At 43.2% G+C, this 25,296-nt stretch overlaps 3 protein-coding genes across 11 annotated transcripts in view; 1 reads left to right on the top strand and 2 right to left on the bottom strand.

Moving 5' to 3' along the window:
- Positions 1–3,203, bottom strand: part of NRG4 (neuregulin 4) — a 171,720-nt gene extending 168,517 nt beyond the window's left edge. For 5 of the 7 annotated variants that reach the window (XR_004301063.1, XR_004301061.1, XR_004301066.1 and 2 more), the window contains exon 1: positions 2,001–2,151. The gene's annotated coding sequence lies outside the window, so the exon portion shown is untranslated. Of the gene's footprint in view, positions 1–2,000; positions 2,152–2,504 lie in introns of those variants that run through there. The other 2 variants (XR_004301062.1, XR_004301067.1) reach the window with 1 other exon arrangement.
- The window catches only part of TMEM266 (transmembrane protein 266), a 119,792-nt gene continuing 96,788 nt past the window's right edge, over positions 2,293–25,296 (top strand). For 2 of the 3 annotated variants that reach the window (XM_032417988.1, XM_032417985.1), the window contains exon 1: positions 2,293–2,370. The gene's annotated coding sequence lies outside the window, so the exon portion shown is untranslated. The remainder of the gene's footprint in view (positions 2,371–25,296) is intronic. The other variant, XM_032417986.1, reaches the window with a different exon arrangement.
- LOC116640560 (60S ribosomal protein L21-like) lies at positions 15,030–15,521 on the bottom strand. The gene has a single exon (XM_032417610.1). It carries the CDS (start codon positions 15,519–15,521, stop codon positions 15,030–15,032), a length of 492 nt encoding a protein of 163 aa, XP_032273501.1.

Here is a 25,296-nt window from a genome sequence, read left to right as displayed (position 1 = left end):
CCTAAGAGAGGGAAGATTTTGAGTATGCGCTGTGAAGTAGGATACCACCAGGGGGCAGCATAGAGCTGACAAATTATACGTGTCCGGAGTGGGATTTTTTTGTTGTTGTTTTTACTTCACCACATAAAATGGTTGCACCTACATTTTCCATGAACTCAGACTACCAAAAAAGGAGGTTGGGGTAGCACACTTAGAAGATACAGGTAAAAGATGTTAGCACATAATTTCTACATAGTTTTTTTCCCTCGCTGGCTGTCTTTACAGCAGCCATTGTAAACAAAAATTTCCCTTGAAGTAGCATTGCACCTGGAACCAAAAATTGTATTGGACTACAAAGACTCCAGGTAAACCAAAGTGATCTTCCATTTCGTCTGTAAGTTTCAAAACACTTGTCCTACTCTTTTAACTAGCATTGTAACTGGGCGCTTTTCAATGGTGTTATCAAATCTTTAGAGTTCTCTAAGTGGGGAAAAAATGCAGTGGATAACAATGTGAGCCAACCATGCCAAGGCTTATTTTTTTTAAAGTATAATCGAAATGCTGCCACCACTTGTCAGCAAACTATAGTCCACTCACCTCCGTGTTATCCATACTCCCAAATTTTCTTGACCCATCCCCACTTTCTCCCCTCCAGTCCACATTTCTTCCTTCCGGAAATGTAAAAGAAAAATCCTCTGGCAACCCAGGTAGCCTCTACAAATATCACTACCAAGGGCTTTTTTCCCTCTGAAATTCCACGATTAGTATAAGCAGCACTGAAATCTGAGGGATGACCTGAAGAAACTTGACCTATTCCCAGCTTGCCAAATTAGATACTCCCTACCTAGATATTCCTTGGTCTGAGAAAAGCATGATCCAGGCTCAGGGGCAATTTCATGACCTAGGTTTTGAAGTCTTTCAATTTCACAATTTCCATCTTTTAGCTAGCAAAGCAGAAGGGCAGAAGGAGGCAAGAATGACAGAAACATTCCTGGGAGGCCAAATGGGCCTAAACAAAAACAAAATGCCTTCAGAAGAGGTAGGAGAACTGGAAATCAAGGTTGTCTGCAGAGCCAAAGGCTACACTGGAGTATGTGTCCTAGAAAGGAGGGTTTCCAAACTTTTCAAGTATTTTAACAAAAATGTCAGGACCCCATGGCTATATTTTTAGCATGAACTGATGGAGACTAAAAATAAAAGCTTTGAGTTCAGAAGCTGCCTTAGTGACCGTGTTCCACTACTCACGGCAGTACTTGGAGACATTAGAGTTGTACATACATACATGTGAGGACTCTTCTACAGAGAATATTTGTGGGTGCATCCAGAATCCTCACCTACTCCACTTACCCCACCTGCTAACCCAGAAACATAGTCCTACAACAGACACTCTCAACGAGGTCGATATCATCTCCAAGGGGCGAAATCTTATGTATGTATAAAGCACAGCTACACCTCTGGTACATAAACAGCTATACAGTTTATCAGTGATATTTGAATTTCATGGGGGGAGGGCAGTGATTCGTGAGCAAAATGTCTAAAAAGATTTAAGAGGGCGATAATGGAAAGGGGGAAAAAAAGGTTGAGACACACTGTCCTACAAGGGTCCTGGGCTGAGACTATCAAATGAAGGTCCTGATAGGCATTTTTCTCCCAAGACAGCCCATGGAGGGTCAGTGGTCTCTGAGTCTGTCACGAGCTGGGCTAGAAAGCGGTCTTTCCCTCCTGGATGGCCTCAAAACGTAGAGGGCAACGCCTGCCGTTCGCTCCCTCACAGGGTGCCATGTGCGGATTTAACGAAAAACTGGCAAGAGCTCTGGAAACTGCAAAGCGCTGCACCAAAGCCTGAGGAGGCTTCTTTGCTCGATTGTACGAAGCCCCCCGGGCGGGGCCCGGTCAGCCTCCGCACTTGTTGCTTCCCCGGGGCGCCCCGCCCGCCTCCACCTCAGACCTTCCCTTCGCGACCCCCTCCTCTCCACACGCGCACATGCCGGCCCCCCAACTCGGCCGTGCGACCCCCTCACCCACGCCACGGCGCCGGCACACTGCGTTCGAGCCCTGCTGGCGGCCCAGCCTCCGCCCCCTGCCCAGCTCTCGCCGCCAGTCGGACCCGCGGAGGCCGCGGTTTCCTAGACAGCCGCGCCACCGCTCCGTAGCCTCCGGGGCGCGCGTGCGCGCGCGAACGGCGGAAGGCGAGGGCGCAGGCGTGGGCCCGGCGAGGCGCCGGAGCGAGGCCGCGCGCGCGCCCCCGAGCGCGGTGGGCGGAGGAGCCGAGGGAGCGGCGGAGCCGCGAGGGGGCGGGGGGGGGGTGGGGGGCGGACAGGGGAGCCCCGGGAGCGCGAGCTGCGGCCGGCGCCGCTGCAGAGCCGAGCGAATCCCGAGCCCAGGCAGCAGGTATGTGTCCTCGAAGCCGGCCGTGGCCAGGGCTTCCCTGCCTCGATGCCCGGGTCCTGTGGCCAGGGCGGGGGTGGGGACCGGTCAAGGTTTGCAGGGTGCGTGTCCGAGAGGGCTGGGATCTTACCACTGACCTTCATCCCCGCTCGCCGGGGGAGCAAGATGGGTGCGTGGGGCAATCCAGGGCTTCAGCTTCAGCTCCAGCCTGGGGATCTGCTTCTTGTCACATGCTTCTTATTTATTTTTGCAAACTGCTCTGGTTCGGGTCCAGCTGCAGATGCTTTACCTCCCATTCTTTGCCTCCGTGTGCCATCTTGCATTTATTAATAAAACATGCAAGCTGGGGTGTGGGGGGAGGTAGATTGCTGCTGGGGGGAATCCCATTGCAGTATGGGTTGAGTGGCGCCTATTTTCGGTTTTCAGGCGTGGTGTTGAGGTGGAAATCCCATACCCTGGGCATTTGTGGCTTGGTTGGTCGTGACCACTTCCTAGTGGGCTTCCCCCATTTGTCTGCAGGCGCTACGGCGACAGGATGGGCTGTCAGGAAAGGATGGTGGGCTTTCACCGTCAGGCCAGAATCCCCTTCAAGGGACAGGTGCACACAGTTACCTGTTTGCTAACTTGCCAAGGAGGCTTAAACCCAGAAAATTGTTCCCCGTGATTGCCGAGAGGAGGCCTTGAACAGAATCCTCGAGACTTGCATACTCAAACTCATTAAGGTTTTGCATCTGAAGATGACTAAAGCTTGCCACCTGTTGGAAGTCAAACCCCATGAAATCTTCCATAATCTAGCCCACCAATCCCTGTTTCAGTCACCAATACTTAGCGATAGGCCCATACTGGTTCTTCCTATCTTCTTTAATATTGCTTGTCATTTGTTCTTTTAAAATTCAATCTATGATTTGATGCTCCATATGTTATAAATTACATTATTTGTATATATTCCATACATTTATAACGTCATATCCTAAAGACTGAATTTCTTTTCAGTGTCTAGGTTACCGATTTCCTAGCTTTTCACCTTGCTTCAAGCTGCAGTCCAAAAAGTGGGGTATATGTAACTGATTACCTTTCTCTGCCCCTCCCCCCCATACTGTGGTAAAAAGAATAGTACAAGCTAGAAGCATAAAATGAAAATGGGTATCCCAAGACATTAGGATATGGCGGCAGAACTAATTGCTTGTAAACCATAGTCTGTGTGCCACATCTAATCATGAGGACACATTCTTAAATGCTTATATGTGCCAGGTATGGAGCTAAAGGGTGTTTGTGCATGATCTCATTTAATCTTCGCAACAAACCTATTATCTCCATGTTGAAGATGAAGAAGGTAAGACTAAGAAAGGTTAGCTAACTTGCCCAAGGTCACACAGTTGAGAATGGAGAATCGGAATAAAGATGCAAACTCAAGTGCATCTGATTGCTGGGGGTGGAGTGGCATTGGGAGGAACCTTTAACCCTGGTGCTGCCACTGCATCTATATTTTAATTAAGATCAAGCTTATGCATGAGCATACATGCTTGGATCTGATTTTCCATTTCATAGATTCCACATCAGTCTTTGTGGATTTCCAGTAAGAGAAACGGTTGTTTCCAGAATGGGTCTGTGTGGAATTTTTTGAGGTGGCACTGAGCCTATAAAAAATGGTGTCCTAGACATGCTTCCATTTAACTCTCTCAAACAAGCAGTTAAGTTCAAAAAAGTTGTTTCCCTTCAGATTTAAATCTATAAAATGTATGTGCATCAGATAGAATGAATCACTCGTGTTTTTCATTATCGCATCCCACTCCAGTCTTCTTGCCACCCTGCACGCCGGCTTCTGGTCTCAGTGCCAGTCATAAGAACAACATTGTCTATCACACTTGTATGTAAGTGCCTTAATGGGGTGAAGGAATCCAGACCAGTCGACCGTAATCCAGTCTCTCTATGGTAGCAATTATTCACTTGAAAATCTTAGAATCTGTGCATTCAGCTATGGATGTATACTTAATCTTTTTTTGCAAGTGCATTATTATAATGCAAATATTGGATTTTGCTACACATTCCAGTAGTTCTCATAGACTTAGAAATTGCTGTAGTTGCATCAATGGAAAATCCACTCAGTGAGGCTACAAACTTTTATATTCAGGTCACATATTTAAGATAGTAGTGAGAAAGGTATAAGTAAATATAAGGGATTATTTGAAAATTATATCCCATGGAAATTAGAGCTTTTAATAATAAATTGATGGCTAATATTAGGTAGGAAATATAAGATACTCATAAATTCTGTGAGCTCTGTTTTCTTCCTTGGGTAATACAACTGGTTTTAGAACACCATGATCTTACTTTTTCATTATGCTTTGTTGTGTTGACAGTAAAGCAATTTGCATAGCCACTTTGCCTCATGGAAAACACTGGGTTTTAGAAGAGCATATTCCCCAGTGCTTATGGAAATGCTGAAATGGAGTCTTTCCGCCCTGAGGATTTCCAGTCTATGATCAGATAAACTCAAGATGAGTCCTGATGTTACTGGGGAAGCAGCAGAAAGCAAAGAGAGGTGTTGCTTGATTTCTGGAGAGGAAATGGGTTTTCCTATGTAGAGCATCGCTATTTTCTTCAGTCAGAAATCTCATAATTAAAAAGCATCCAAGAAGTAAGAAGTCTACTCTATTCCATTCAAGCAGGATTTTACTTTTTTTATTTTTTTAAAGATTTTATTTATTTATTCGAGAGAGAGAATGAGATAGACCCTCCCCCCTCCAATCCATGAGAGGGGGGAGGGTCAGAGGGAGAAGCAGACTCCCTGCTGAGCAGGGAGCCCGATGCGGGACTTGATCCGGGGACTCCAGGATCATGACCTGAGCGGAAGGCAGTCGCTTAACCAACTGAGCCACCCAGGCGCCCTCAAGCAGGATTTTATTTAATGCAGAGCTGAGCATCCTTTTGGGTGCAATAGTCAATCTGAGGAATGTAAAAATGTTTCTGGACTACATTTTTTTTTTTTTCTTGAATCATATATCTAAACTGGGAAAGGCCGTATGGTCAGCTAAGAGTGCTTAAGCATTATTTTTTTCCCCTCACCAAGTGTCTTTTTGGGTTTTTTTGGAGGTGAGGAAAACAAAATTTTTCCAAGCTGTAGGTAGCATGCATTGCAGTGACTGATTGTAATGCACATTTTAATGCATCGTTGAGTAAGACACTGGGAACTGGCTTATTTATCTCTCTTTGACTGACCTTGTAAGCTACTTAGTTGTGAAATGTGTTTTTTGTTATAGTATTCTTAACTTAGTATTCTTTAAAATGAGATTTTTTTTTTTCAGTGTCAACAATCTTGAATCATAAAAGAAGTTCACAGTCAGCTTACTTTAAGATACTTTATTTTCATTGGTCTCTTTTTCTCTCCGTAGTGGCAGCCATTGCAAGAGTTTTAATTTTATTAAGAAAATGGTTCACAATCCATGAGTTAATCCATCCCCTTTCCAAACTGGACCAGAGTTCACAGTTGCTGGCCAGGCACACTCCCATAGGACCTTCATCTGTGAACCCTTCATCTGCAGCTCCCTTTGGCCTTATTTGCACCCAGTCTCCCCACATAGAAGGTGTAAGGGTTCCTAAAGTTAGGTCCCACAAGGCAGGCCTTGCTTGGGTAAGTGAGGTGGAATAGTGGCTACTCGATACTGATCTAGGAGAGGGTCAGGGAGTCACTTCTCCAGCATCAACTCTAGCCTATATTGTGATTTCTACTTGTAAATATAGTATGTACTCATTGTAAAATGCTTAAGCATTACATAAATATAGAAGGTAGAAGGTCAGTGGCTAGAATCTTTAGTAATCTTACCCTCAGCAATAGTCAGTAAAGTTTGGTATGAATTCTAAATTTTTTAATGTGGATACTGAAATGTTACTGTTTGTCAACAATACTATACATAGATGCCTGTGGTTTGCAGGGCCTTTTTTTCTTCCACAGGGTAATGGATCTTGCATTCTTAGAGGCCCGTGAATGGCCTACTTCTAGATATGTGTTATTCAGCCACAATGGGAGCTAGGTGAGAGGAGCCCTGTAACCAGAGGAAGAGGCAAGGGACTAATGTGTGGTGGGTAGGAACTGGGCATGATCCATGTCCTATGATAGGTATTTTTACATTCTGTATCTCTTTTAACCCTTTGCAATTATCCTTCGTGGTTAACTGTGTATAGATGAAGAGAGACAGAGTCCAAGGTCCACGAGATTTAAGGAGCCAAGCTGAGATTCAAGCCCAGATCAGTGTGGCTCAGATTCAGGGCTTTTTCGTTTTGATTGCAGAACGAAGAGCGCTCTGCCTCTGCCCATCCACGCTGACCTCCTTGCTGTTCCCCCTGCCTCAGAGCCTTAACACTCACTAGTGGTTCTCTCTCCTGGAATGCCCTTCCCACAGATACCTGCTTTGTTTGCTCCCTCACCTCCTTTTGGCTTTGCTCAAAGTCTGACTACTTCTTTAAAACTAAGCACTCTCCCAAAAGCATTCTTAGCCCTCCTCCCTGCTTTGTTTTCATTCATAGTCCCTCTGCTAGTTTATTTTACTACTAGTTTATTTACTTTACGAATTGGTTGTTTTGTTTATTGTCCATCTCCCCCAGGGAATGAATGCTCCAGAGCACAGGGATTTTGTCTATTTTGTTCACTCCCCGAACCCTGATGTTGTACAAAAGAATTGACAAGTCACTGTGACATCCTTGAATCTCTCTAGCCTCCTACCCTCCTTGTTTTTGTTAGCCCTTAAACTTCCCCATAGTGAGCAGTGAAACTCTAAAATGCGCAGACTCTGTGTGTGTGTTTGGAGGAATAGCAAAGGAAGTAGAGAAGAATCAGGAGGGATCTTGTCTTAAATGGGTGTCAGGGAGAGAGAAACCTCCCAGGTAGACAAAGGAAGATGAAAAAAAAGTCACCTGAGGGCTGGGATGTGTGACAAGGCAGCAAAAAGTACATGGGGAGATGGCCAGGGATGAAGAGGAGACCAGTTCAGGTTCGCCTCTATTTGGTGTACATAATGTTTTTTGAAGACTTCCAAAGAAGAAGACACCAGATTCCACCAACTTTCCTAGTGGCCTAAGTTGCTAGAAAGGAAAAAGAATCGATGGACATTCACACAGGTAGGCTAATCACTACACTACCAGCATCAAACTGTTGCACTTTTTAAAGATTAAATACCTGTTGGTATCTTTCCTGTTTAAGCCAGAGTGTGAGAGTCCATTGCCAAAGCACTTAGTCGGGTGTCTGAGTTTTGGCAGGAAGCATGTACCAACAGCATCACCGCCTGAGATTCTTTTGGCCCAAGCAGTCCCAGACTCCTGGTTACCTTTCATACATCTTTTGTTTGCAGTAGTTCTTGGGCCGGAGCAAAATGATGGGTATTGGGGGGAATAATTCAGACTTAGAACACTTTAGAATTGAGTACACTGGGATGCTGGAGGAAGTTCATGGTTATGGGATAAAGTCAGTGAAACTGCTCCTCAGCCACAGAGAGCCCTCCTCCTCCTCCTCTCCTCCTCCTCAGTGGCTTTAATTGCTGCCCTAGGCAGTCTGAATTACCCGCCAGTAGAGAATTCCCCTTCGAAAAAAATGTAGCCTCCCTAAAACTGCTTTTGATTTGTCATAAAAAGTACTCAGTAGCTAGAACAGGGGTTGATAACTCAGGTTCCCACAGCTCATTAAAACAAAGAATTTTAATAAGTATTCTGCCCTTTACAGCCCAGGTTTTTGGAAGTCCCGGCTGCAATCAGGCAGCTGTTCTCTGGATTTCCATCTAAAACCGTAACACACGTTGCTTTTGGCTGCTCTCTCTTGGCTCAAAACAGATCTGAAATGAGTTCTTTCATCTGTGATGCCCTCATGGTCGTCTCCTACCTTAGTTACCAAACTGCCGTCCCCTAGGGCCCAGCCAATGCGGTATATAAGGTCAAGAGGTCAAGTAACCTTTCTCCATAACAATGTCCCTTCGAACAGTTAAATCTTTGAATTGTACCTCAATTTGATGCAGTGTTTTTAATAAACAATTTCTGTGACACTTGCTAATTCTCCTTTAACCATGCCTACTGCAATTTGTTAGTCTCGCCCTTCAAAACAAAAGAACAGGGTGAAATACATCGTAGTCCCTCAAAGAAAGTGTTCCACTGTTTGGGGGCATAGTCTCAAAAGAAAAGGTTGGGAATTTCTCTCCTATCTCTCCCTGTCCTTTCATTGTCAGTTTCTTTCCTGGGGCTCTCTCTGTTGTCACTCCTCCCATGATGTCCTACAAGGAACCCCTGTCCCTACCCCTCTACTGAAATGGAACTCTTAAAGGTCACCCATGATTGCCTAATCACAGATCCAATGGCTGTTTCTCACATTTCGTTCCTGATGGCTCAGCAACATCTGACCCTATCGACTTCTTCTACTCCTTGAAATGCTCTGTTGGCAGCACACTCCCAAATGTGTCTGGTCTTTTCCTCTGCTCTCATCGTTCCTATCCTATCGAGAGGCAGTCTGGAGAAGTGGTTAAGAGTGTGGGCTCAATGGGTTTGAATCCTGGCTCTAGTACTTGCTAACTGTGTGACTTGAGTGAGTTATTTAACCCCCCCCCCCAAGCCTCGGTTTCTTCATCTGTAAAATGGGAAGAAGAGTAGCTAGGCCATAGGGCTGTCAAGAAGAAATTAAATGAATGTGCCTAGTAAAGAGTAAGCACTTAGTAAATGTCATCTTTGATCATTATAACTTCCTGTTTGGATACCTTCCGAGGCTCCCTTGTATCTGCAGGATAAAACTGTAACTTTCGCTTATAACTAGCTTACTTACTGCCCCCAACCTTTCCTAGTGTGTGCCCACTTCCAAGCCTTTATGCACTCCCCACTTGAGGACCATCTTCACCCCTTCCTGCCCTGCCCTTCCTTAGCTGGCCAGAGGAGGGAGAATGCTGAAGGCTGCGACCGCCTGCCTCGAGGCCCTGAGCATTGGCTGTGTGTAATGGAAGCCATCCTCCCTTGGGCACTCATCCTATCTCTCTCAGGCAAATTATAAATTACTTAAGGACACCAGCTGTGATTTATACTTTTTAAAAATATCCTTCTCAGCATTTAGCGCTATATACATACTAGGAATTTAACTCCTGTCTTCTAGCTGCCAAAACATGATAGCTTTTCTTGGTCCTTCCAGAATCATTTTTCCTCCTAAACTGAAACTTGTATTGATCAGTCCTAAAGCCTATGTAAGCTTTATTTGGGAAACTTGAGTCAACACTACAGGGAGAGTTAACCACCTCAGCACCTTTGGAATAAGGAGGGATATATAGAAATCACTAAAATAATGGGAGCACAGGGAGTAACTTAATTCTTTTAAAAAGGAGTTTGAAATTCTCCCAACCTGTGAAGCTGTTAGGATTTCATACAGTGTTTGGGACTTTTTTCTGTCCTGATGCCATCCCTTCCAAGCAAAATGAGTGCCAGTTGCCCTACCACCCTCCACCCCAGCTGTGATAATCAAAAATGCTCCAAATATTGCTGAATGTCCCCTAGGGTACACAGAATCATCCCCATTTGAGAACCACTGCTCTTTAGGATCAATCCAGAAAACTCAGTATGTTCCCAATTCACAGAATATCAGAATTTGGATAGTTTGGATCAAATGAAGATGAAAATTATAATAGACATGAAAGATAAACTTGGGTTTGAAATTACTAACATAGAGAAAATTTAGCATCTACAGATCTTTGGTACGTAACCCCATTGTAAGTTGAAAATGTTGTTAAGTGGAAAATGCATTTAATACATCTAGCCTACCACCGGACATCATAGCTTACCATAGCTCACCTTAAACATGCTTAAAACACTTACATTAGCCAACAGTTGGGTAAGATCATCTAATGCAAAGCCTATTTTATAATAAAGTGTTGAATATCTCATGTAATTTATTGAATACTCTAGGTAAACAAAGTAATTGTTGTATGGGTACTGAATGGCTGTAAACGTGTTGGTTGTTTACCCTGGCGGTCTTGTGGCTGACTGGGAGCTGCCACTCGCATATCACTGGCCTGGGAAAAGATCCAAATTCAAAATTTGAAGTATGGTTTCTACTGAATGCATACTGCTTTTGCACCATCATGAAATCAAAAGACCATAGGTTGAACCATTACAATTAGGGGACCCTCTGTATAAGCAGTTATGGATTGTATCATGAGTAAGGAGAAGTAAACCAATAAAGTAGTTACAGAAGTTCAGACCGTCATACTCCTAAAGGTCTTGGGTCTGAATACAACAATGCCAATGCAGTACTCCAATCATCCTTGGGATATTTTTGTTGGAATTTTATTTAAGTGCCCAAAATACTTTTCTACTTTTGACAATAAGTATATTAAATCATAAAATAATGACTCCAATTACCATTGGAGGGAATTATATTTGACCTGAGGTAAGCTGGCTCTCCCTACCAGAGGCTGCTTCTGACCCCAAAGCTGCTCTGAGACAGCATGCTCAGGTGCTTCAGGGATGAAGTAGGAATGACGAGGTACTTTGTGCTTTGGTGAAGGGCCCCACTTGCTCATAAATCTTCGTGGCTGTTAGAAAATCTAGCTGTAGACTTCTGATTTAAAGCCCACCTCCAATTGACATTCACCATTACATTCTGTCTAAATGCAGTAGCACAGATTGCATGTGATCCTCAAAGGCCGAAAGTAACAGTTAAACATACTACTTTCTGAAAAAAAAAGAAATTAAGGCTCCAGCCTTGTGAGAGACCTGCTTTGGCTCATAATTGCCTTTGGAAAGGGAAAGCATACAGACCTTCAAGATGATCACTGGCCAATAGTCTAGAAATAGGCCTTGTGCAGTTGCTTGAATCTGGGAGGCAAGGTAGAATTACTCATTCCACAGACAACTGTGAACATCTTCTGTGTTCCAGATTTGTGCTAAGGAACTCCAGAGACCATGATGGACTGAATTGTGTTGCCCCCCCCCCCAAAATGCATATGTTGAATCCCTAACCCCCAACATGACTAGAGATAGGGTCTTCAGAAGGTACTTAAGGTTAAATGAGGTCATAAGGAGGGGATCCTAATCTAATAGTACTATGGCCTTCTAAGAAGAGGAAGAGAGGGGTGCCTGGCTGGCTTAGTCAGAAGAGCATACAACTCTTGATCTCAGGGTCGTGAGTTCAAGCTCCATGTTGGGTGTAGAGATTACTAAAAAAAAATAATAAATTTTTAAAAAAGAGGAAGAAGAAGAGAATGAAAGAGAAATCTTTCATTCTCTTCACCCTTTGAGGACACAGTAAGAAGGTGGCCATCTGCAAGCCAGGAAGAGGGTTCTGGCCAGAATCTGACCCTAACCTCGGATTTCTAGCCTCCAGAACTGTGAGAAAAAAATTTCTGTTGTTTAAGCCATTCAGTATATGTATTTGTTTTCACAGCCCTAGCTAACACATTCTGCATCCTCACTGTACAGATGAGGAAACTGGACCCAGAGAGGCAAATGACTTGCCCAAGGTCAAGTTGCTAGTTAGTGGCAGAACTAGAACTTAGAACCTAGTTTTCCTGACTAGTCTGTTGTACGTTCCCCATTTCCGTACCACCTCAGGTCATATAGGCTCCTGTTCATTATCTCTAGAACCTGTGGCTCACCTCTTCTGTAAGTATCGGGGTCCTTTTTTTTTTTTAAAGATTTTATTTATTTATTTGAGACAGAGAGAATGAGAGAGAGAGCACATGAGAAGGGGGAGGGTCAGAGGGAGAAGCAGACTCCCTGCCGAGCAGGGAGCCCGATGCGGGACTCGATCCAGGGACTCCAGGATCATGACCTGAGCCGAAGGCAGTCGCTTAACCAACTGAGCCACCCAGGCGCCCCAGTATCGGGGTCCTTATACCTGCCCTGTTTATCTCAGGATTGTTGTGAGGATTGATTAGATGGTACAAAAATGTTTAAGTTTCTAAACAGAATATTTTACAGATGTAAGTATCACACTCAACTCAGATTTTGCCCAATTATCAGGAATCTATCTGCCTTTGAAAATTGTTCTTCTTTTTTTTTAAACACCTGAAACTTAGCCTTAATTGCTGAAATGAGGTAGTTCTTGAAAGTGTAACCAGAAAGCTCTGCGGTCTACAGACAAAAGTTATAAATAAAGTCATTTCTAGTTGTAACCACATTGAGACTGTTACTTGTTATTCTCCTTTTCCAAGGGTAAAATTCTAAATTTTGAAAAGAAGCATCAGATTAAGGCATAAGAATTTCTAGAGTTTAGCGCATATGCTGTTCCATCTACTAGAAGTGTAACCCTGGACAAGTCACTTCACTCTTCTGAGTCCTGGCATCCTTTCCTGTCAGATAATGGGGTTAGACTTTGTGGTTTAGGGATCCCAGAATAATTACTCTGAACTGTGCAGTGCCTTAAAACAGCAGGACAAAGTAATTCACACAGTGTTCTTGCTTTACAAATTATACTTTGGTTTTAGTTGTTGGAAGAGTCAAGCATAGATGAATGGCATTTGGCAGGAGTACATCTGAAACCCTTAATTATACACTGTAGGCAGCTCTGTAGCTTGGTCTGTGTCAAAAGACACCACATTATCAAATGACACAGTGTAGAGATGTTCGGAGTTTTTGCAACAGCTTGTTCATCTGTAGCATGATTGGCCTGTGTCAGGTAGCATCCACAGTCTGCGTTTGAAAATCTGAACACTCCTATATTTAAAGACCTCCTGTCCAGTTCCTTTGGAAATGAGTCCATTAAAATTGATGACACTCAGTGGGGAGTTTGGGGTTCATAGCTGGTGACACATATGGTTTATTTTCAGATATTTATGTAGTTAAATACTATACAAGGTATAATGGTTTTCTTCCCCCTTCATCTGTTTTGCCTAACCCCCCACCCCGCACCCCTCTGGCAACCACCAGTTTGTTCTCTATATGAGTCTATTCCTGTGTTTGTGTAAGTTATGTAAGTTTTAGCTGTAAGTTTTATTTTTTTTAAAGATTTTATTTATTTATTTAACAGAGAGAGAGACAGCGAGAGAGGGAACATAAGCAGGGGGGGAGGGGGAGAGGGAGAAGCAGGCTCCCCACCAAGCAGGGAGCCCTACATGGGGCTTGATCCCAGGACCCTGAGATCATGACCTGAGCTGAAGGCAGATGCTTAATGACTGAGCCACCCAGGTGCCCCTAGGTGTAAGTTTTATACACAGCTTTTGATGTATTTCTATTATAGAAGTAATACATAAAAAACACACATAAGTAATACATAAATTGGAAACACTTTTAGCATAAAGGAAAAAATCATCTATAATGCTACTGTAGTTATTTACCTTTTGTGCCTATCCTTTGAGACATATGCATGATTTTTTAAAATTTTCATTATGGTTACATACACATAACAAAATATGCCATTTTAACCATCTTTAAGTGCAGAGTTAAGTGACCTCAAATACATTCACATTGTTACGCTATCATCAATACCACCCATCTCCGGAACTCTTGTCATCTCGCAAAACTAAAACTTTGTACCCATTAAACACAAAAATTCTACTCTGTTACATCTCCACCCACACAATTTATGTTATTGATGTCACAATTTCCTCTTTATACCATATTATATTTTATATTTTAAGGTATTATACAGGCAGTTTAATAACTTGCTGAGGACAGCAAGGAGGCCTGTGTAAGGGGAGTGCTGTGAAAAGGGGTTAGGAAATAAAACTGGAAAGGGAGTTAGTAGGGCCTTGTATTCCATGGTGAGAATTTAGATTTTATTTAAAGTTTGTTGAGACACCTTTGGATAGTTGAGGGCAGAGGAACGACATGATTTAATTTGTTTTGGAAGGTGTACTTGGTTGCTGTATGGATGTAGACAGCAGGGGTAGGATAGGAAACAGGAGAGTAGTGAGGAGGCTATTTCGGTAACCCAGGTGAGAGAGGACAGTGACTTCCCTCTCAGTGGAAGGGGGGCAAGTGGTTGGATTCCAGATATATTTTGAAGCTAGAGCCAGTAGGATTTGCTGATGGATTGGGTGTGGGATAGGAGAGAGAGAGGAGCCAAGGTGGACATCAATGTTTTGGGCCTGAGCAACTGGAAGGAGGAAGTTTCCATTTTTTGAGGTAGAGGTGGAGGAGGAGGAGATTTTTAGGTGGGGGGAAATAAAGAATTGTGTTTCAGTGTTCATTTTTACAGTCTATTAGATGTCTAACTGAAGATGTCAGGTAAGAAGTTGGATATGCAAATCTGGATTTCAGGGGAAAGGATGGGGCTGGAGATGAAAATTTTGAAGACAGCCTTTGTGGATGACATTTTAAGCCATGAGATTGAGTGAGTTCATCTAGGCCCTGGCAGGGAGGATAGATGGGTAAGATAAAAGGTCTGAATAAAGAGCCCTGGGGCATGTGGACATTTAGAGGTCAAGAGGAGGAGGACAAGGACCTAGCAAAGAAAACTGAGAAAAAACATTGGGTGAGGAGAGAGAAAAACCAGATGGTATGGTCTCCTGAAAGTGGAGAGAGTGTTTCAAGAAGGAGGAATGAGTGATCAGTTGTGTCTGTGTCTAAGGTGGTTGAAGTTTATATTTAGCAATATGAAGATCATGGCTTGTAGTTGAAATGTGACTCCAGTCAAGGTCTTCCTTCTTTTTTTCTTTTTTTACAGTCTTGAGGTTATTTATTTATTTATTTATTTATTTTTACACTTACCATGCCATGAATTCATAGAGAATGGGTTCCAGGTGCTTAGGCTCCTTTCTGTTGGTTCTCACAAAGTGTATTTCTCTGGTTGGAGCAAGCTGGAACTTCAGGTGCACCCAAGCACCTTTCTGTTTGGCTTCCTTCTTTTTCTGATCATTTTCCTTCACACACTTCAGGAAACTATGTCGGTTCTTAGAGCATTTAATATGCTCAATACATAAATTAATTCTCTTGGCAAGAATCTTGCCCTTAACTTGTTTGTTTATAACAATGCCAACCGCATGCTGGGTAACATTGTAGACTCTTCCAGTTTTGCCATGGTAATGTTTATGGTGCGTTCCTTTTTGAACACTGCCCATTTCCTTGATGTCCATAATATCACCTTTCTTGTGGATTTGCGTGTATGTGGCCAAAGGAACAACTCCATGTTTTCTAAAAGGCCTAGAGAACGTATAGCAGGTACCTCTCCTCTCTTTGTGTTGGTCATTTTGGTGCATTACTGAAAGATGGTGGTTCCCACCAGTCTTCTTGCTAGAAAATCACTTCTCTCATTTCCTGACTGTGTACCAGTTACCAGTTAGGTGAGAGAACGTTCCCTTCTAGTTGAATGTTAAATATCTCATCCTCCAGGAGACAGTCACCTAATTTTCTAAGTCAGTTGACCCAAAACAGATATCCTCTCTTCTCTTGGGCCCTCTAAGAAAACCAGTGGGTTTTTTTGTGGTTTTTTATTGTGTTTTTTTTTTCTGGCTCAGCATACAGAACAGTGTTAGTTTGTTATGGACTCTAATCTGCACTCTAACAATTAAGAATTCCCCTTACATTCATCAACCAACAATTATTTAACAAAATTCCAACAATATACTATATTGTATTCATTGAGTGTTATTTGAGAGCTTGTTTGGAGGTTCTAGCAGGGGAGCGCAGCTACTCGTATACCCTTGACCGAAAAACAGTCCTCCTCTATCGGGGAAGGTCGTCCTCTTCGACCGAGCACGCAGCTTTGGGAAGGATGCACATGGAGCGGTGAGGGAGGAAGGGGACAACCGCCTATCCAGCCAGATCAGCCGCATCAACCCTGGCGATCAATGGGGTGACAGATGTCACAGCCAGATCGCCCCCACATCCATCATTGAATGTTATTTGAGAAAGAAAATCCCACTCAGGAAGAGTTTACCAAGTCCCAGGCAGAAATGATTCCTCTGGGTGGGGCAGGAAGAACTCACAAAGGAAGACAGGATCATGAGATGTGAGGGTAAGAAAGTATCATGGGGGGTTCCCAGGAAGGTGGGTCATTAGCTGGGCCTGAAAGGGTAGAAAGGATTTGAACAGGTAGGGCAAAAGATAATCACATAAGATATTTGGTATCATAGTCAGAGATGATGCTGATTGTGATTATATTTATACGGACAGATTGGCTTGAAGGGATGGATTCATTGTCAGAAATAATTCACATTGAATCATGTACACATGAAACCCTATCATGTTGACCTGTGCTTGAGAAGCCTTTGGTATAAAGGTTCTGGGTTACCTTTTAGAGGGATGTTGGTAGTATTTAGTGGTAGTGAGGTGCCTTAGAATTTGGAGATAAGATTGCTTTACTTTATCTGTTCAGTCCATTCGTGTCTGAGATACTGAAGATAAATCAAGACAGATAGGTCCCAGTCTTCAAAATCCATATATGGCAGTGTGGTAGGCCCTACAATGCCGAAAGATATCCACCTCAAATCCTTGGAACCTGTGAGTGTTGCCTTATTTGGAAAAAGGGCCTTTACAGATGTGGTTAAGTGAAGGATTTTGAAATGAGGAGATCATTCTGGATTATCTGTCGGTGGTTGGAAAAATACTATCACAAGTGTCCTCAGAGAGGCAGAGAGAGATTAGACACACAGCAGAGGAGGACATGACAGTGTGACCCAAAGACAGATGAGAGTATTGTGGATTCAAGCCAAGGAACACCTGGAGTGACCAAAAGGTGGAAGAAGCAAGGAATGGATTCTCCTCCAGAGAGAAGCACAGCTCTACTGACATACTGATTTTGGACCTTTGGCTTCCAGAACTGTGAGAATGAATTTCTGTTCTTTTAAGCCACCAAGTTTGTGGCAATTTATTATAGCAGCCAGAGGAAATTCATACAGGTGGTATTCGTTATTAGGGGAATAAGCAAATTGTAAATGTGAATTTGGAAGAACCCAGTACATTAGTTAAGGTGACCTGGTTTGTGGACTTAGGGAGGCCAGTTCAGAACATAAGTATAATGTAGCAAGTTTAGACTTAATTATTTAACACCTTATTTAGAGGAAAGCTATGTGGGTAGAAGTGGGGCAGTTGGCCCCAAAACATAAACAGAAGCCAGAGACCTAGAAACTTGTAGTGAATGCCGCAGACTTTCAGGCCTGAATTTTGTGGTGCCGGAGACAAATACGTGTGGTACAGGGAGGGTCACTAGGCTTCTTCATCGCCTGGATGGCATTCCCTCCTCTTTGCTTGCTGGGTGGTACTCTGCCTCCTTGCTTTGATTCCAAGCAGCTTACAGTCACTGATGAGCTTCCAGGTGTGCTGACTTGGCCCTGGTCGTGAACCTGAGTATTTTGGATACTGCAAGAGAAACTTTCTCTTTTTCTCACACACGTGCAGATGAATACATTTGCAGCCTAATTTTTATTTCTTGTGAGTTTGATTAGCATGATTTAGCTAATCATGCTTAGGCTAACTCAACCTTGAGACTGACAAAACTAGAGGCCACATCCTGACACTTAGTAAATTTGCCAAGCTAAAGCCATACAATAAGGCCTTTTGATGTGCAGCCTTTGGGTCTTCCAGATTCTATCTGCTGTTATCATTGAGCCCTCCATGCTACCTCAGGAGACACCACACTTCTCCCTCAATTCAAAATCTAGGAGACATTTTTTCTTGGCACTTATATATATATGGAGGTACCCTAAGGGGCTGCTAGGGGCTGGAGAGCCCTTCAACATGTTTAGGAAGAACAACCTCAGCTCCTGTGTTAGTTTCCTAGGGCTGCTGTAACAAAGTACCACAAAGCTGGTGGCTTAAAAGAACAGAAATTTATTTTCTCACAGTTCCGGAGGCCACAAGCCTAAGATCTAGGTGTTGGCAGAGCCACACTCCCCCCGAAGGTTCCAGGGGAGAATCTCTCCTTGCCTCTTCTGGTGGCCCCAGCGGTTCCTTGGCTTGTGGCTGTCTCTGCCTTTATCTTCACATAGACTTCTCTGTGACTTCTCTGTTGTCTCTTATCAGGACACCTGTCATTGGACTAAGGGCTTACCCTAATCTAGTATGATCTCATCTTAACTTATTACAAACTACTTCTAAATAAAGCCGTATCCTGAGTAGACATAAATTTGGGGGTGGGGAGCAGACACTGTTCAACCCACTACAGCTCCTAAAGCTGGAAAAGATGCCAAGGCTTGACTGAGTCTTAGGTTATGCTAAATAAATATGAGTCAACTGCAGCAACAGACTAAGTAGGCCCCAATTTGTAAGTGCAGACTGTAAGATAATCGTAAAGAAACTTGGTAATAACCAAGAGGCCACCCTATCTGGTGGCAGCAGTGATACACAATCATGTCTCCTGTTAAGATCCCTAAGAGCACCATTCCAGACTGGGCTCTCCTGCCCTGCTCTAATTGCAATCACTCCAGCAGTACTGTTCTCTACAGATGGGGCTGGTTCCCACATCACCTACTGTTCTCTGCTGGTGTGGCCACCTGTCTCTTGGCCCAGGACCTTCACAGCTTTGTAGCTTTCCGTGGGATAGGTTTTTCTTTTAGGGCTGCCCCATCCATAATCACTCTACTTACCACTCAAGTTATGATGGCATTTGTGTACTGAGCTCAAAAGGTCACAGGAAGACACACCTCCATAGTATTCTTCAGCCATACCATTGACTATGGACAAGTCATTGTCCCATCTTGAGTTGGGTTAGCCTGTGATGCGCTCCAGTATTGGTTTCTTTCTGATCCTTCTCAGTAAGAGGATAATGTGTTTTATGTCGGAATATTACATTCCAGGTTCCCAAATTTCCTTTTTATTCCTCATTCATTCATTTGAGACCTTGGGAGTCACATTATGCAAATTAAACTGCCTCTACCACCTTGCACCGTGCCTAGGCTCACTAAAGATGATGTTCCAGCCATATTGGAGCAAAACATCTGAAACCAGTGAAAAGGGAATAGAGTTACCAGGCTCCCAAGGTGCTGTGGCTTCTTGTGGTGGAGTTAGATGGAGTTGGATTCCAATTCTAGGTCAGCCACTCACTGACAGTATAGACCCAGGCAAGCTTCTTAACCTCTCTGAACATAAGTTCTGTAAATATCTGTGAATTGGGCCTAAAACTCTATACTTTGAAGAGTTATTATGAAAATTTAGTGGGATGGGGAATGTAGGTGAACACTTCTAGCACCTAATCAGTTGTACGGTCACCACTCCATAAATCTGCTGACTGTGATCATGAGCAAGATCCATGGCACAGCTGAGAAAAAGGGGCTGACAGCATCACATGGATTCAGGAACATGTCCCTGGTGCCACGTGACTATAATAATGTCTCTCCCAACAGTGTTTTTTCTCTAGAGTTTTCCCCATTTTCCTGCCCTTTCTCTCACCTCAAAGGAAGAATTGTTCTTCTTTTTCAAAACTAATAATCTTTGTATTCTTGATTGCGTCCCTTCCCAACTCAGTTTACGTACTTCATCTCTTGATCTCTGTTAGCTATAGTCCCTCAACACATTTTACGTTGTGCCTTTTCTTAAAAACACTCTTCCTTCAATGCTGCAGCCCACTCAGGATACACATAGTCTGTTTCCTTTAGCTGTCAACTTCTTGAACACTTCTAAAATTTATTCATAAATGTCTATTATGCATGACCATGTGCTGGGTACAATGACAGACAATGGGCAGCCATCAGGGCTGTCGGCAAAGGATACTACTACCAGTTCTCCTGCCCCCTGGTCTCAAGCAAGATAGGGAACAAGTCGACAGTAACTTGTGCTCCGGCCTTTCCCAGCTCTCTGCCCTCATGTGGGGCCATCAGTCTCTGTTCTGTCCTTACCTGCTTAGTTTCAGGTTTTTTTGAATAGTCCCAAGTTCTCTCCCACCACAAGGAGGGAACACACTTCACCTACTTAATTCCTGTGCTTCCTTTTGATCCTAGTTCAAACATTATTTCCTCAGGGAAACCTTCCTTTCATGCCCCCTCCTCCGTCCCATTTACGACAGATTCATCTTTTACATTCTTATAGACTCATCATTCCTTTTGTTTAGAACACTTAACTCAGTTTCTAATTTTGCATTTATGAGTATAATTACTTGACTGTCTTTTCCACTCTACCCTAAGCTCTGTGTGAGCCTGGACCATGACTGTTTTTACTCCTCATTCTATGCACAGCTCCTAGCATAGTGTCTGTCTGGAGGTAGGCCATCATTCAGTCGTAGAAGGAACGGGAGAGTGTCTTTCAGGAACTAGTCAGGTAGAGAGAAGGAAATAATGTATTCTAGTACTTCAAGTGGAGTATTATAATGGAGTTAAACCCTGTACGTCAGGGGAGCAGGGAATAGCAGCAATTAGCTCACAGGGGTGTGGGTGCAGGTGTGAAGTAATCAGCAAACACTTCTGAAAAAATGAGTAGGCATTAGATATGCAAATGAGGAAGAAAATGGCCTTGTGGCAGAGGGGAGGGCTTATGCAAAACTGTGAAAGAACATCATGAGTTGAGGGAACTGAATTTGGTAGACTGGAGAGAAGTGAGCATGTGGAGACATAGCAAGAGGTGAGGCCGGACAATAGGACAGAAAATGGAGGGCCTTGCCTACGTCGTGTGGAATTTGAACCTGTGTGGGAAAAGCCAGAGGTGAGTTTAAAGTAGGAAAATAGTATGACAGATTTGCATTTTTAAAAAAAAACTTCTTTTGACAACTGGAACTCTCAGACATGACTGGTGGAATTATAAAATGGTATAACCACGTTGGAAAGCTGTTTGGCAGCTTCTTACAAAGTTCAGCATACACCTACCCTACAAACTGGCAATTCTACTCCTAGATATTTACCTAAAATTAAAAATATTTATTCAAAAATGACTTCTACAAAAATGCTCATGGCAACTTTTTCATAAGAGCCCAAACTGGAAACAACTCAATTTTTCATCAACAGATGAATGGAAAAATAAATTGTGGTATATCCATTGCAACTGGACACTACTCAGCAATATAAAAGAGCAAACTACTGGTAAATGCAACAACCTAGATGAATCTCACAGACATTATGTTGAACTAAAGAATCCAGACACAAAATAATCTATGCCATGTGATTTCATTTACATAGAGTTTTTTTTTTTTTTTTTTAAAGATTTTTATTTATTTATTTGACAGAGAGAGACACAGCGAGAGCAGGAACACAAGCAGGGAGAGTGGGAGAGGGAGAAGGAGGCTTCCCGCTGAGCAGGGAGCCAGATGCGGGGCTCGATCCCAGGACCCTGAGATCATGACCTGAGCCGAAGGCAGACGCTTAACGACTGAGCCACCCAGGCGCCCCCATTTACATAGAGTTTAAGAACAGGCAGAACCAATCTCTGGTACTAGAAATTAGGATAGTATTTGCCTCTGGGTGTCAGGGGTTCCACTGCAAAGAGTCATCAGGGAACTTTCTGGGGCAATGGAAATATTCTGTATCTCAATTGGGATGATAGTTCTGTTCAAATCCATCAAGCTGTACACTTTTTTTTTTTAAGATTTTATTTATTTATTTGACAGAGAGAGACACAGCGAGAGCAGGAACACAAGCAGGGGGAGTGGGAGAGGGAGAAGCAGGCTTCCTGCCGAGCAGGGAGCCCGATGTGGGACTCGATCCCGGGACCCTGGGATCATGACCTGAGCTGAAGGCAGACGCTTAACGACTGAGCCACCCAGGCGCCCAAGCTGTACACTTTTAATGTATGTTTTATTGTGTGTAAATTATGTGTCAATTCTTTTTTTTACATGTTAGGGAAAAAAGACGTCTTTGGAAGCAGGGTGGAGAATGCTGGAAGAAGGGATTGAGACTTGACTTGGAGAGATTGTATTAATGCAGCTGAGAAATTTTAGGGCCAGGATTTAAGCAGTGGTAGTGGGTATTAGACTCTTTGGTAGTAGAGCTATAATCAGTGGAAACTGAGAAGCAGGTGTTGGGGGAGAGTTTTGGTTATAGGAGATGAGCTGAGTTTCAGAAATGTGAGGTTGTTGTACCTCTGGGGCATCTACAGGTCCAATGGGCAGAACTAAATATGGATCTGGGGGCACCTGGGTGGCTTAGTCGGTTGAGCGTCCGACTCGGTTTCGGCTTAAGTCACGATCTCACGGTCATGGGATGGAGCCCCGCATCAGGCTCCACACTCAGGCCAAGTCTGCTTGGGGTTCTGTCCCTCTCCTTCTGCCCCTGCCCCCCACTTGCACACACTCTCTCTCTCTTTCCCCTTCTCTCTCAAATAAATGAATAAATGAATATGGGCCTGAAGCCTGGGGAGACTCAGGTTGGAGATAAGGATATGGGTTTGCCTAGAGGTAGGCATCATTGAAATTGTCATGAATAGGAGAGTTTATCCGGTAAGCAGAGAAAAGAGCTAAAAACAGAACCCTTGAATCCTTGACATTTAGAGGGTGATAGCGAACAAGGAGCCCTTGAAGGAATCTGAGGTGATGTTAAAATGTTGCATCATAGGGGCGCCTGGGTGGCTCATTCATTAAGCGTCTGCCTTCGGCTCAGGTTGTGATCCCAGGGTCCTGGGATCGATCCCCGCATTGGGCTCCCTGCTCAGCGGGAAGCCTGCTTCTCCCTCTCCCACTCCCTCTGCTTGTGTTCCCTCTCTCGCTGTGTCTCTCTCTGTCAAATAAATAAATAAAATCTTAAAAAAAAAAAAAATGTTGCATCATAGAAGCCAAAAAAGGGGAAAATGATTTAATGAAGGGTGGATGTCAAATGCTGTAATAGTTAGGTCAGGAAAGAACTGCTCCCTCACTACTCCCTCTCTCCTAAGCCCTTCAAATCTCTACTCCTTTCTCATGCTACTGGAATGTTTTTCCTGAAGGCAGCCAGAGGCCACCACATCTCCAGATCTGGTGACCTGTTCCCCTGCCTCGTCTTCATCCTCCCTGCAGCATTCGACATTGCTGACCATTTCCTCGTCCTTGGAATTCTCTCCCCTAGTCCTTTACTGCTGTGCAGGGTTGTTACCCTCACATGACCCTTACCATGGCTCCTCTTCCTACTCCTAAACATGATCATTCCCCAAGAGTCTGTCTTATTTTCTTCCCTCAACATTGAATTGCAGCATCTTCTAGTGGTTAGACCTGTGCTGGGTGCTGACGATACCAGTGAGTAAAGCATAGGCCTGGTGTCCCAGAACTGGAAAGCATAGCTAGAAAGGAAGATGGAAACAGATATCAACAATATTTTAAGTTCAGAAGTTATTAGCAGGGTCCTCTGGGAATGCAGAGGGAACAACTGGGCTTGAAGAACTTAGGAACAAAACAGTAGGAAAGCTATGAAGGGAACAGTGCACTAGAGGGATGGGATCCTCAGAAATTTCTGTGGCTGAAGTGTAGAAAATAATGGGGTTGAAGGGTGAGAGGGGGTTGAAAATGTAAATAAATGTAGAGAGGTAAATTGCAAAGTGGTGTGTGTGACCCTAAGGATTTTAAGTGTTGTTCTATATACAGTAGAGAGACAGATGGGGTCTTAAATAGGGAAAGGCATATTAACAAAAGAAAAAATTTTTTGGAAGATAACTAGCTGAATGAAGGGTAAAGAGATGGGGGAGAGGGTGTGGGCAGAGAGTCCAGTTAGGAGGCTGTTTCAGTAATCCAAGTGAGAAATAGTGAGGATTTGAATTAAGGTAGCAGTGAGAACAGAGATGATGATGAAATCCCAGAGACATTGCTGCTATAGACTTGGGAAGACTTGGCACCTGGTTGGGAGATGAGGAAGAGGGAAAGGTTGAGGATGACTCCACAGTTCTTAAATAAGGAGATTTGGGTGGATGGTGACTCCATGAACCAAAATTAAAACCACAAGAGCGGAAACAGCCTTTGGACGGAGGTAAGATAATGAATTAAGATTTGGAAATACTAATTTTGAAATTCTTATGCAACATTTGGTTTGAGCTCTGTTTCAACACACAGATGGTGGCTGAAGCCCTAGTGTTAGATGAGCTATTTCAGAAAGCCCATGCAGAGAAAGACCATCAGTGGGCAGAGATGGGACATCAAAAAAATACCAGTTTTGAAGGGTTATGAAGAGGAGGAAAAACCTCAAACGAAATAAAAAGAGAGGAAAAAAACAAAGAATACATAGTGTCCCCAAAAGCAAGAGAACAGAGAATTTTAAGAATCAGAGGGTCATCAACAATGTCATATTCTACAGAAAGGTGTAGGGTTAAAAAGTGTACACTGCTTTTGGTAATTAGTTGATTACTGGCTAACAACGAAACTGCTCTATTGGAGGCCAGAGATGGAAGACACTGTGTTGAAGTAGGAGGAGAAAATTTAGAGAAAGTATAATGTAAAATAATGTCACATTCAGACAAGTAAAGACTCAGAAAGTTTCCTTTCCACACAGTTTTACTGAGGAAAATTACTTGAGGATGTACTCCAGCAAAGATAAAAGGGATCCAACAAAGAAGAAGACATGGGATGTGAGAGAAAAAAATGTAGCCAAGGCAGGACGACAGTCATGCAATAGGTCCATAGAGTGATGTGTCCCAAATTGACTGTTTAACAGGAAAATTAGGAATCTGGGCGACCTTATCACAAAGAAAACATATATTTCTACTTTCCGTAAGAAAAAAGGCAATGAGAAACTTCAGAAAGATAAAGAAAAACCTGTGGAAGAAGTCTGGACCAAATATGAAACACATTGAGATATGGCATGATTTTGAGCAATTTGATGGAGTATTAAAAAAAAGAAAAAAGAAACCCACATACTTGAACATTTCCATCCAACAATATGGATTCAATGAAATAGTATTATATCCCTTTCTGTGATGATTTATTCACACTACCTGATTCTGCAGTGAATATAAGCATAAACATAAATGCTGCTTATTGGTCTTGAAGTTTTAAATTCAATTTATGAGCAATTTGCAAAGCATCCAAAACTTTATATAGCTTCAGAACAGAATCTAAATTATTTAAACTGTGACATGTAAAAAAAGTATTGGTATAGCCATTCAAAGTTTGCTTGTTGAGAAAGATATGAACAATATGATAGCTAACGTTTATTG

Source organism: Phoca vitulina, unplaced genomic scaffold, assembly GCF_004348235.1.
Source record: "Phoca vitulina isolate PV1807 unplaced genomic scaffold, GSC_HSeal_1.0 scaffold20, whole genome shotgun sequence".
NCBI lineage: Eukaryota > Metazoa > Chordata > Mammalia > Carnivora > Phocidae > Phoca > Phoca vitulina.
This window is presented reverse-complemented; position numbering and strand designations above follow the sequence as displayed.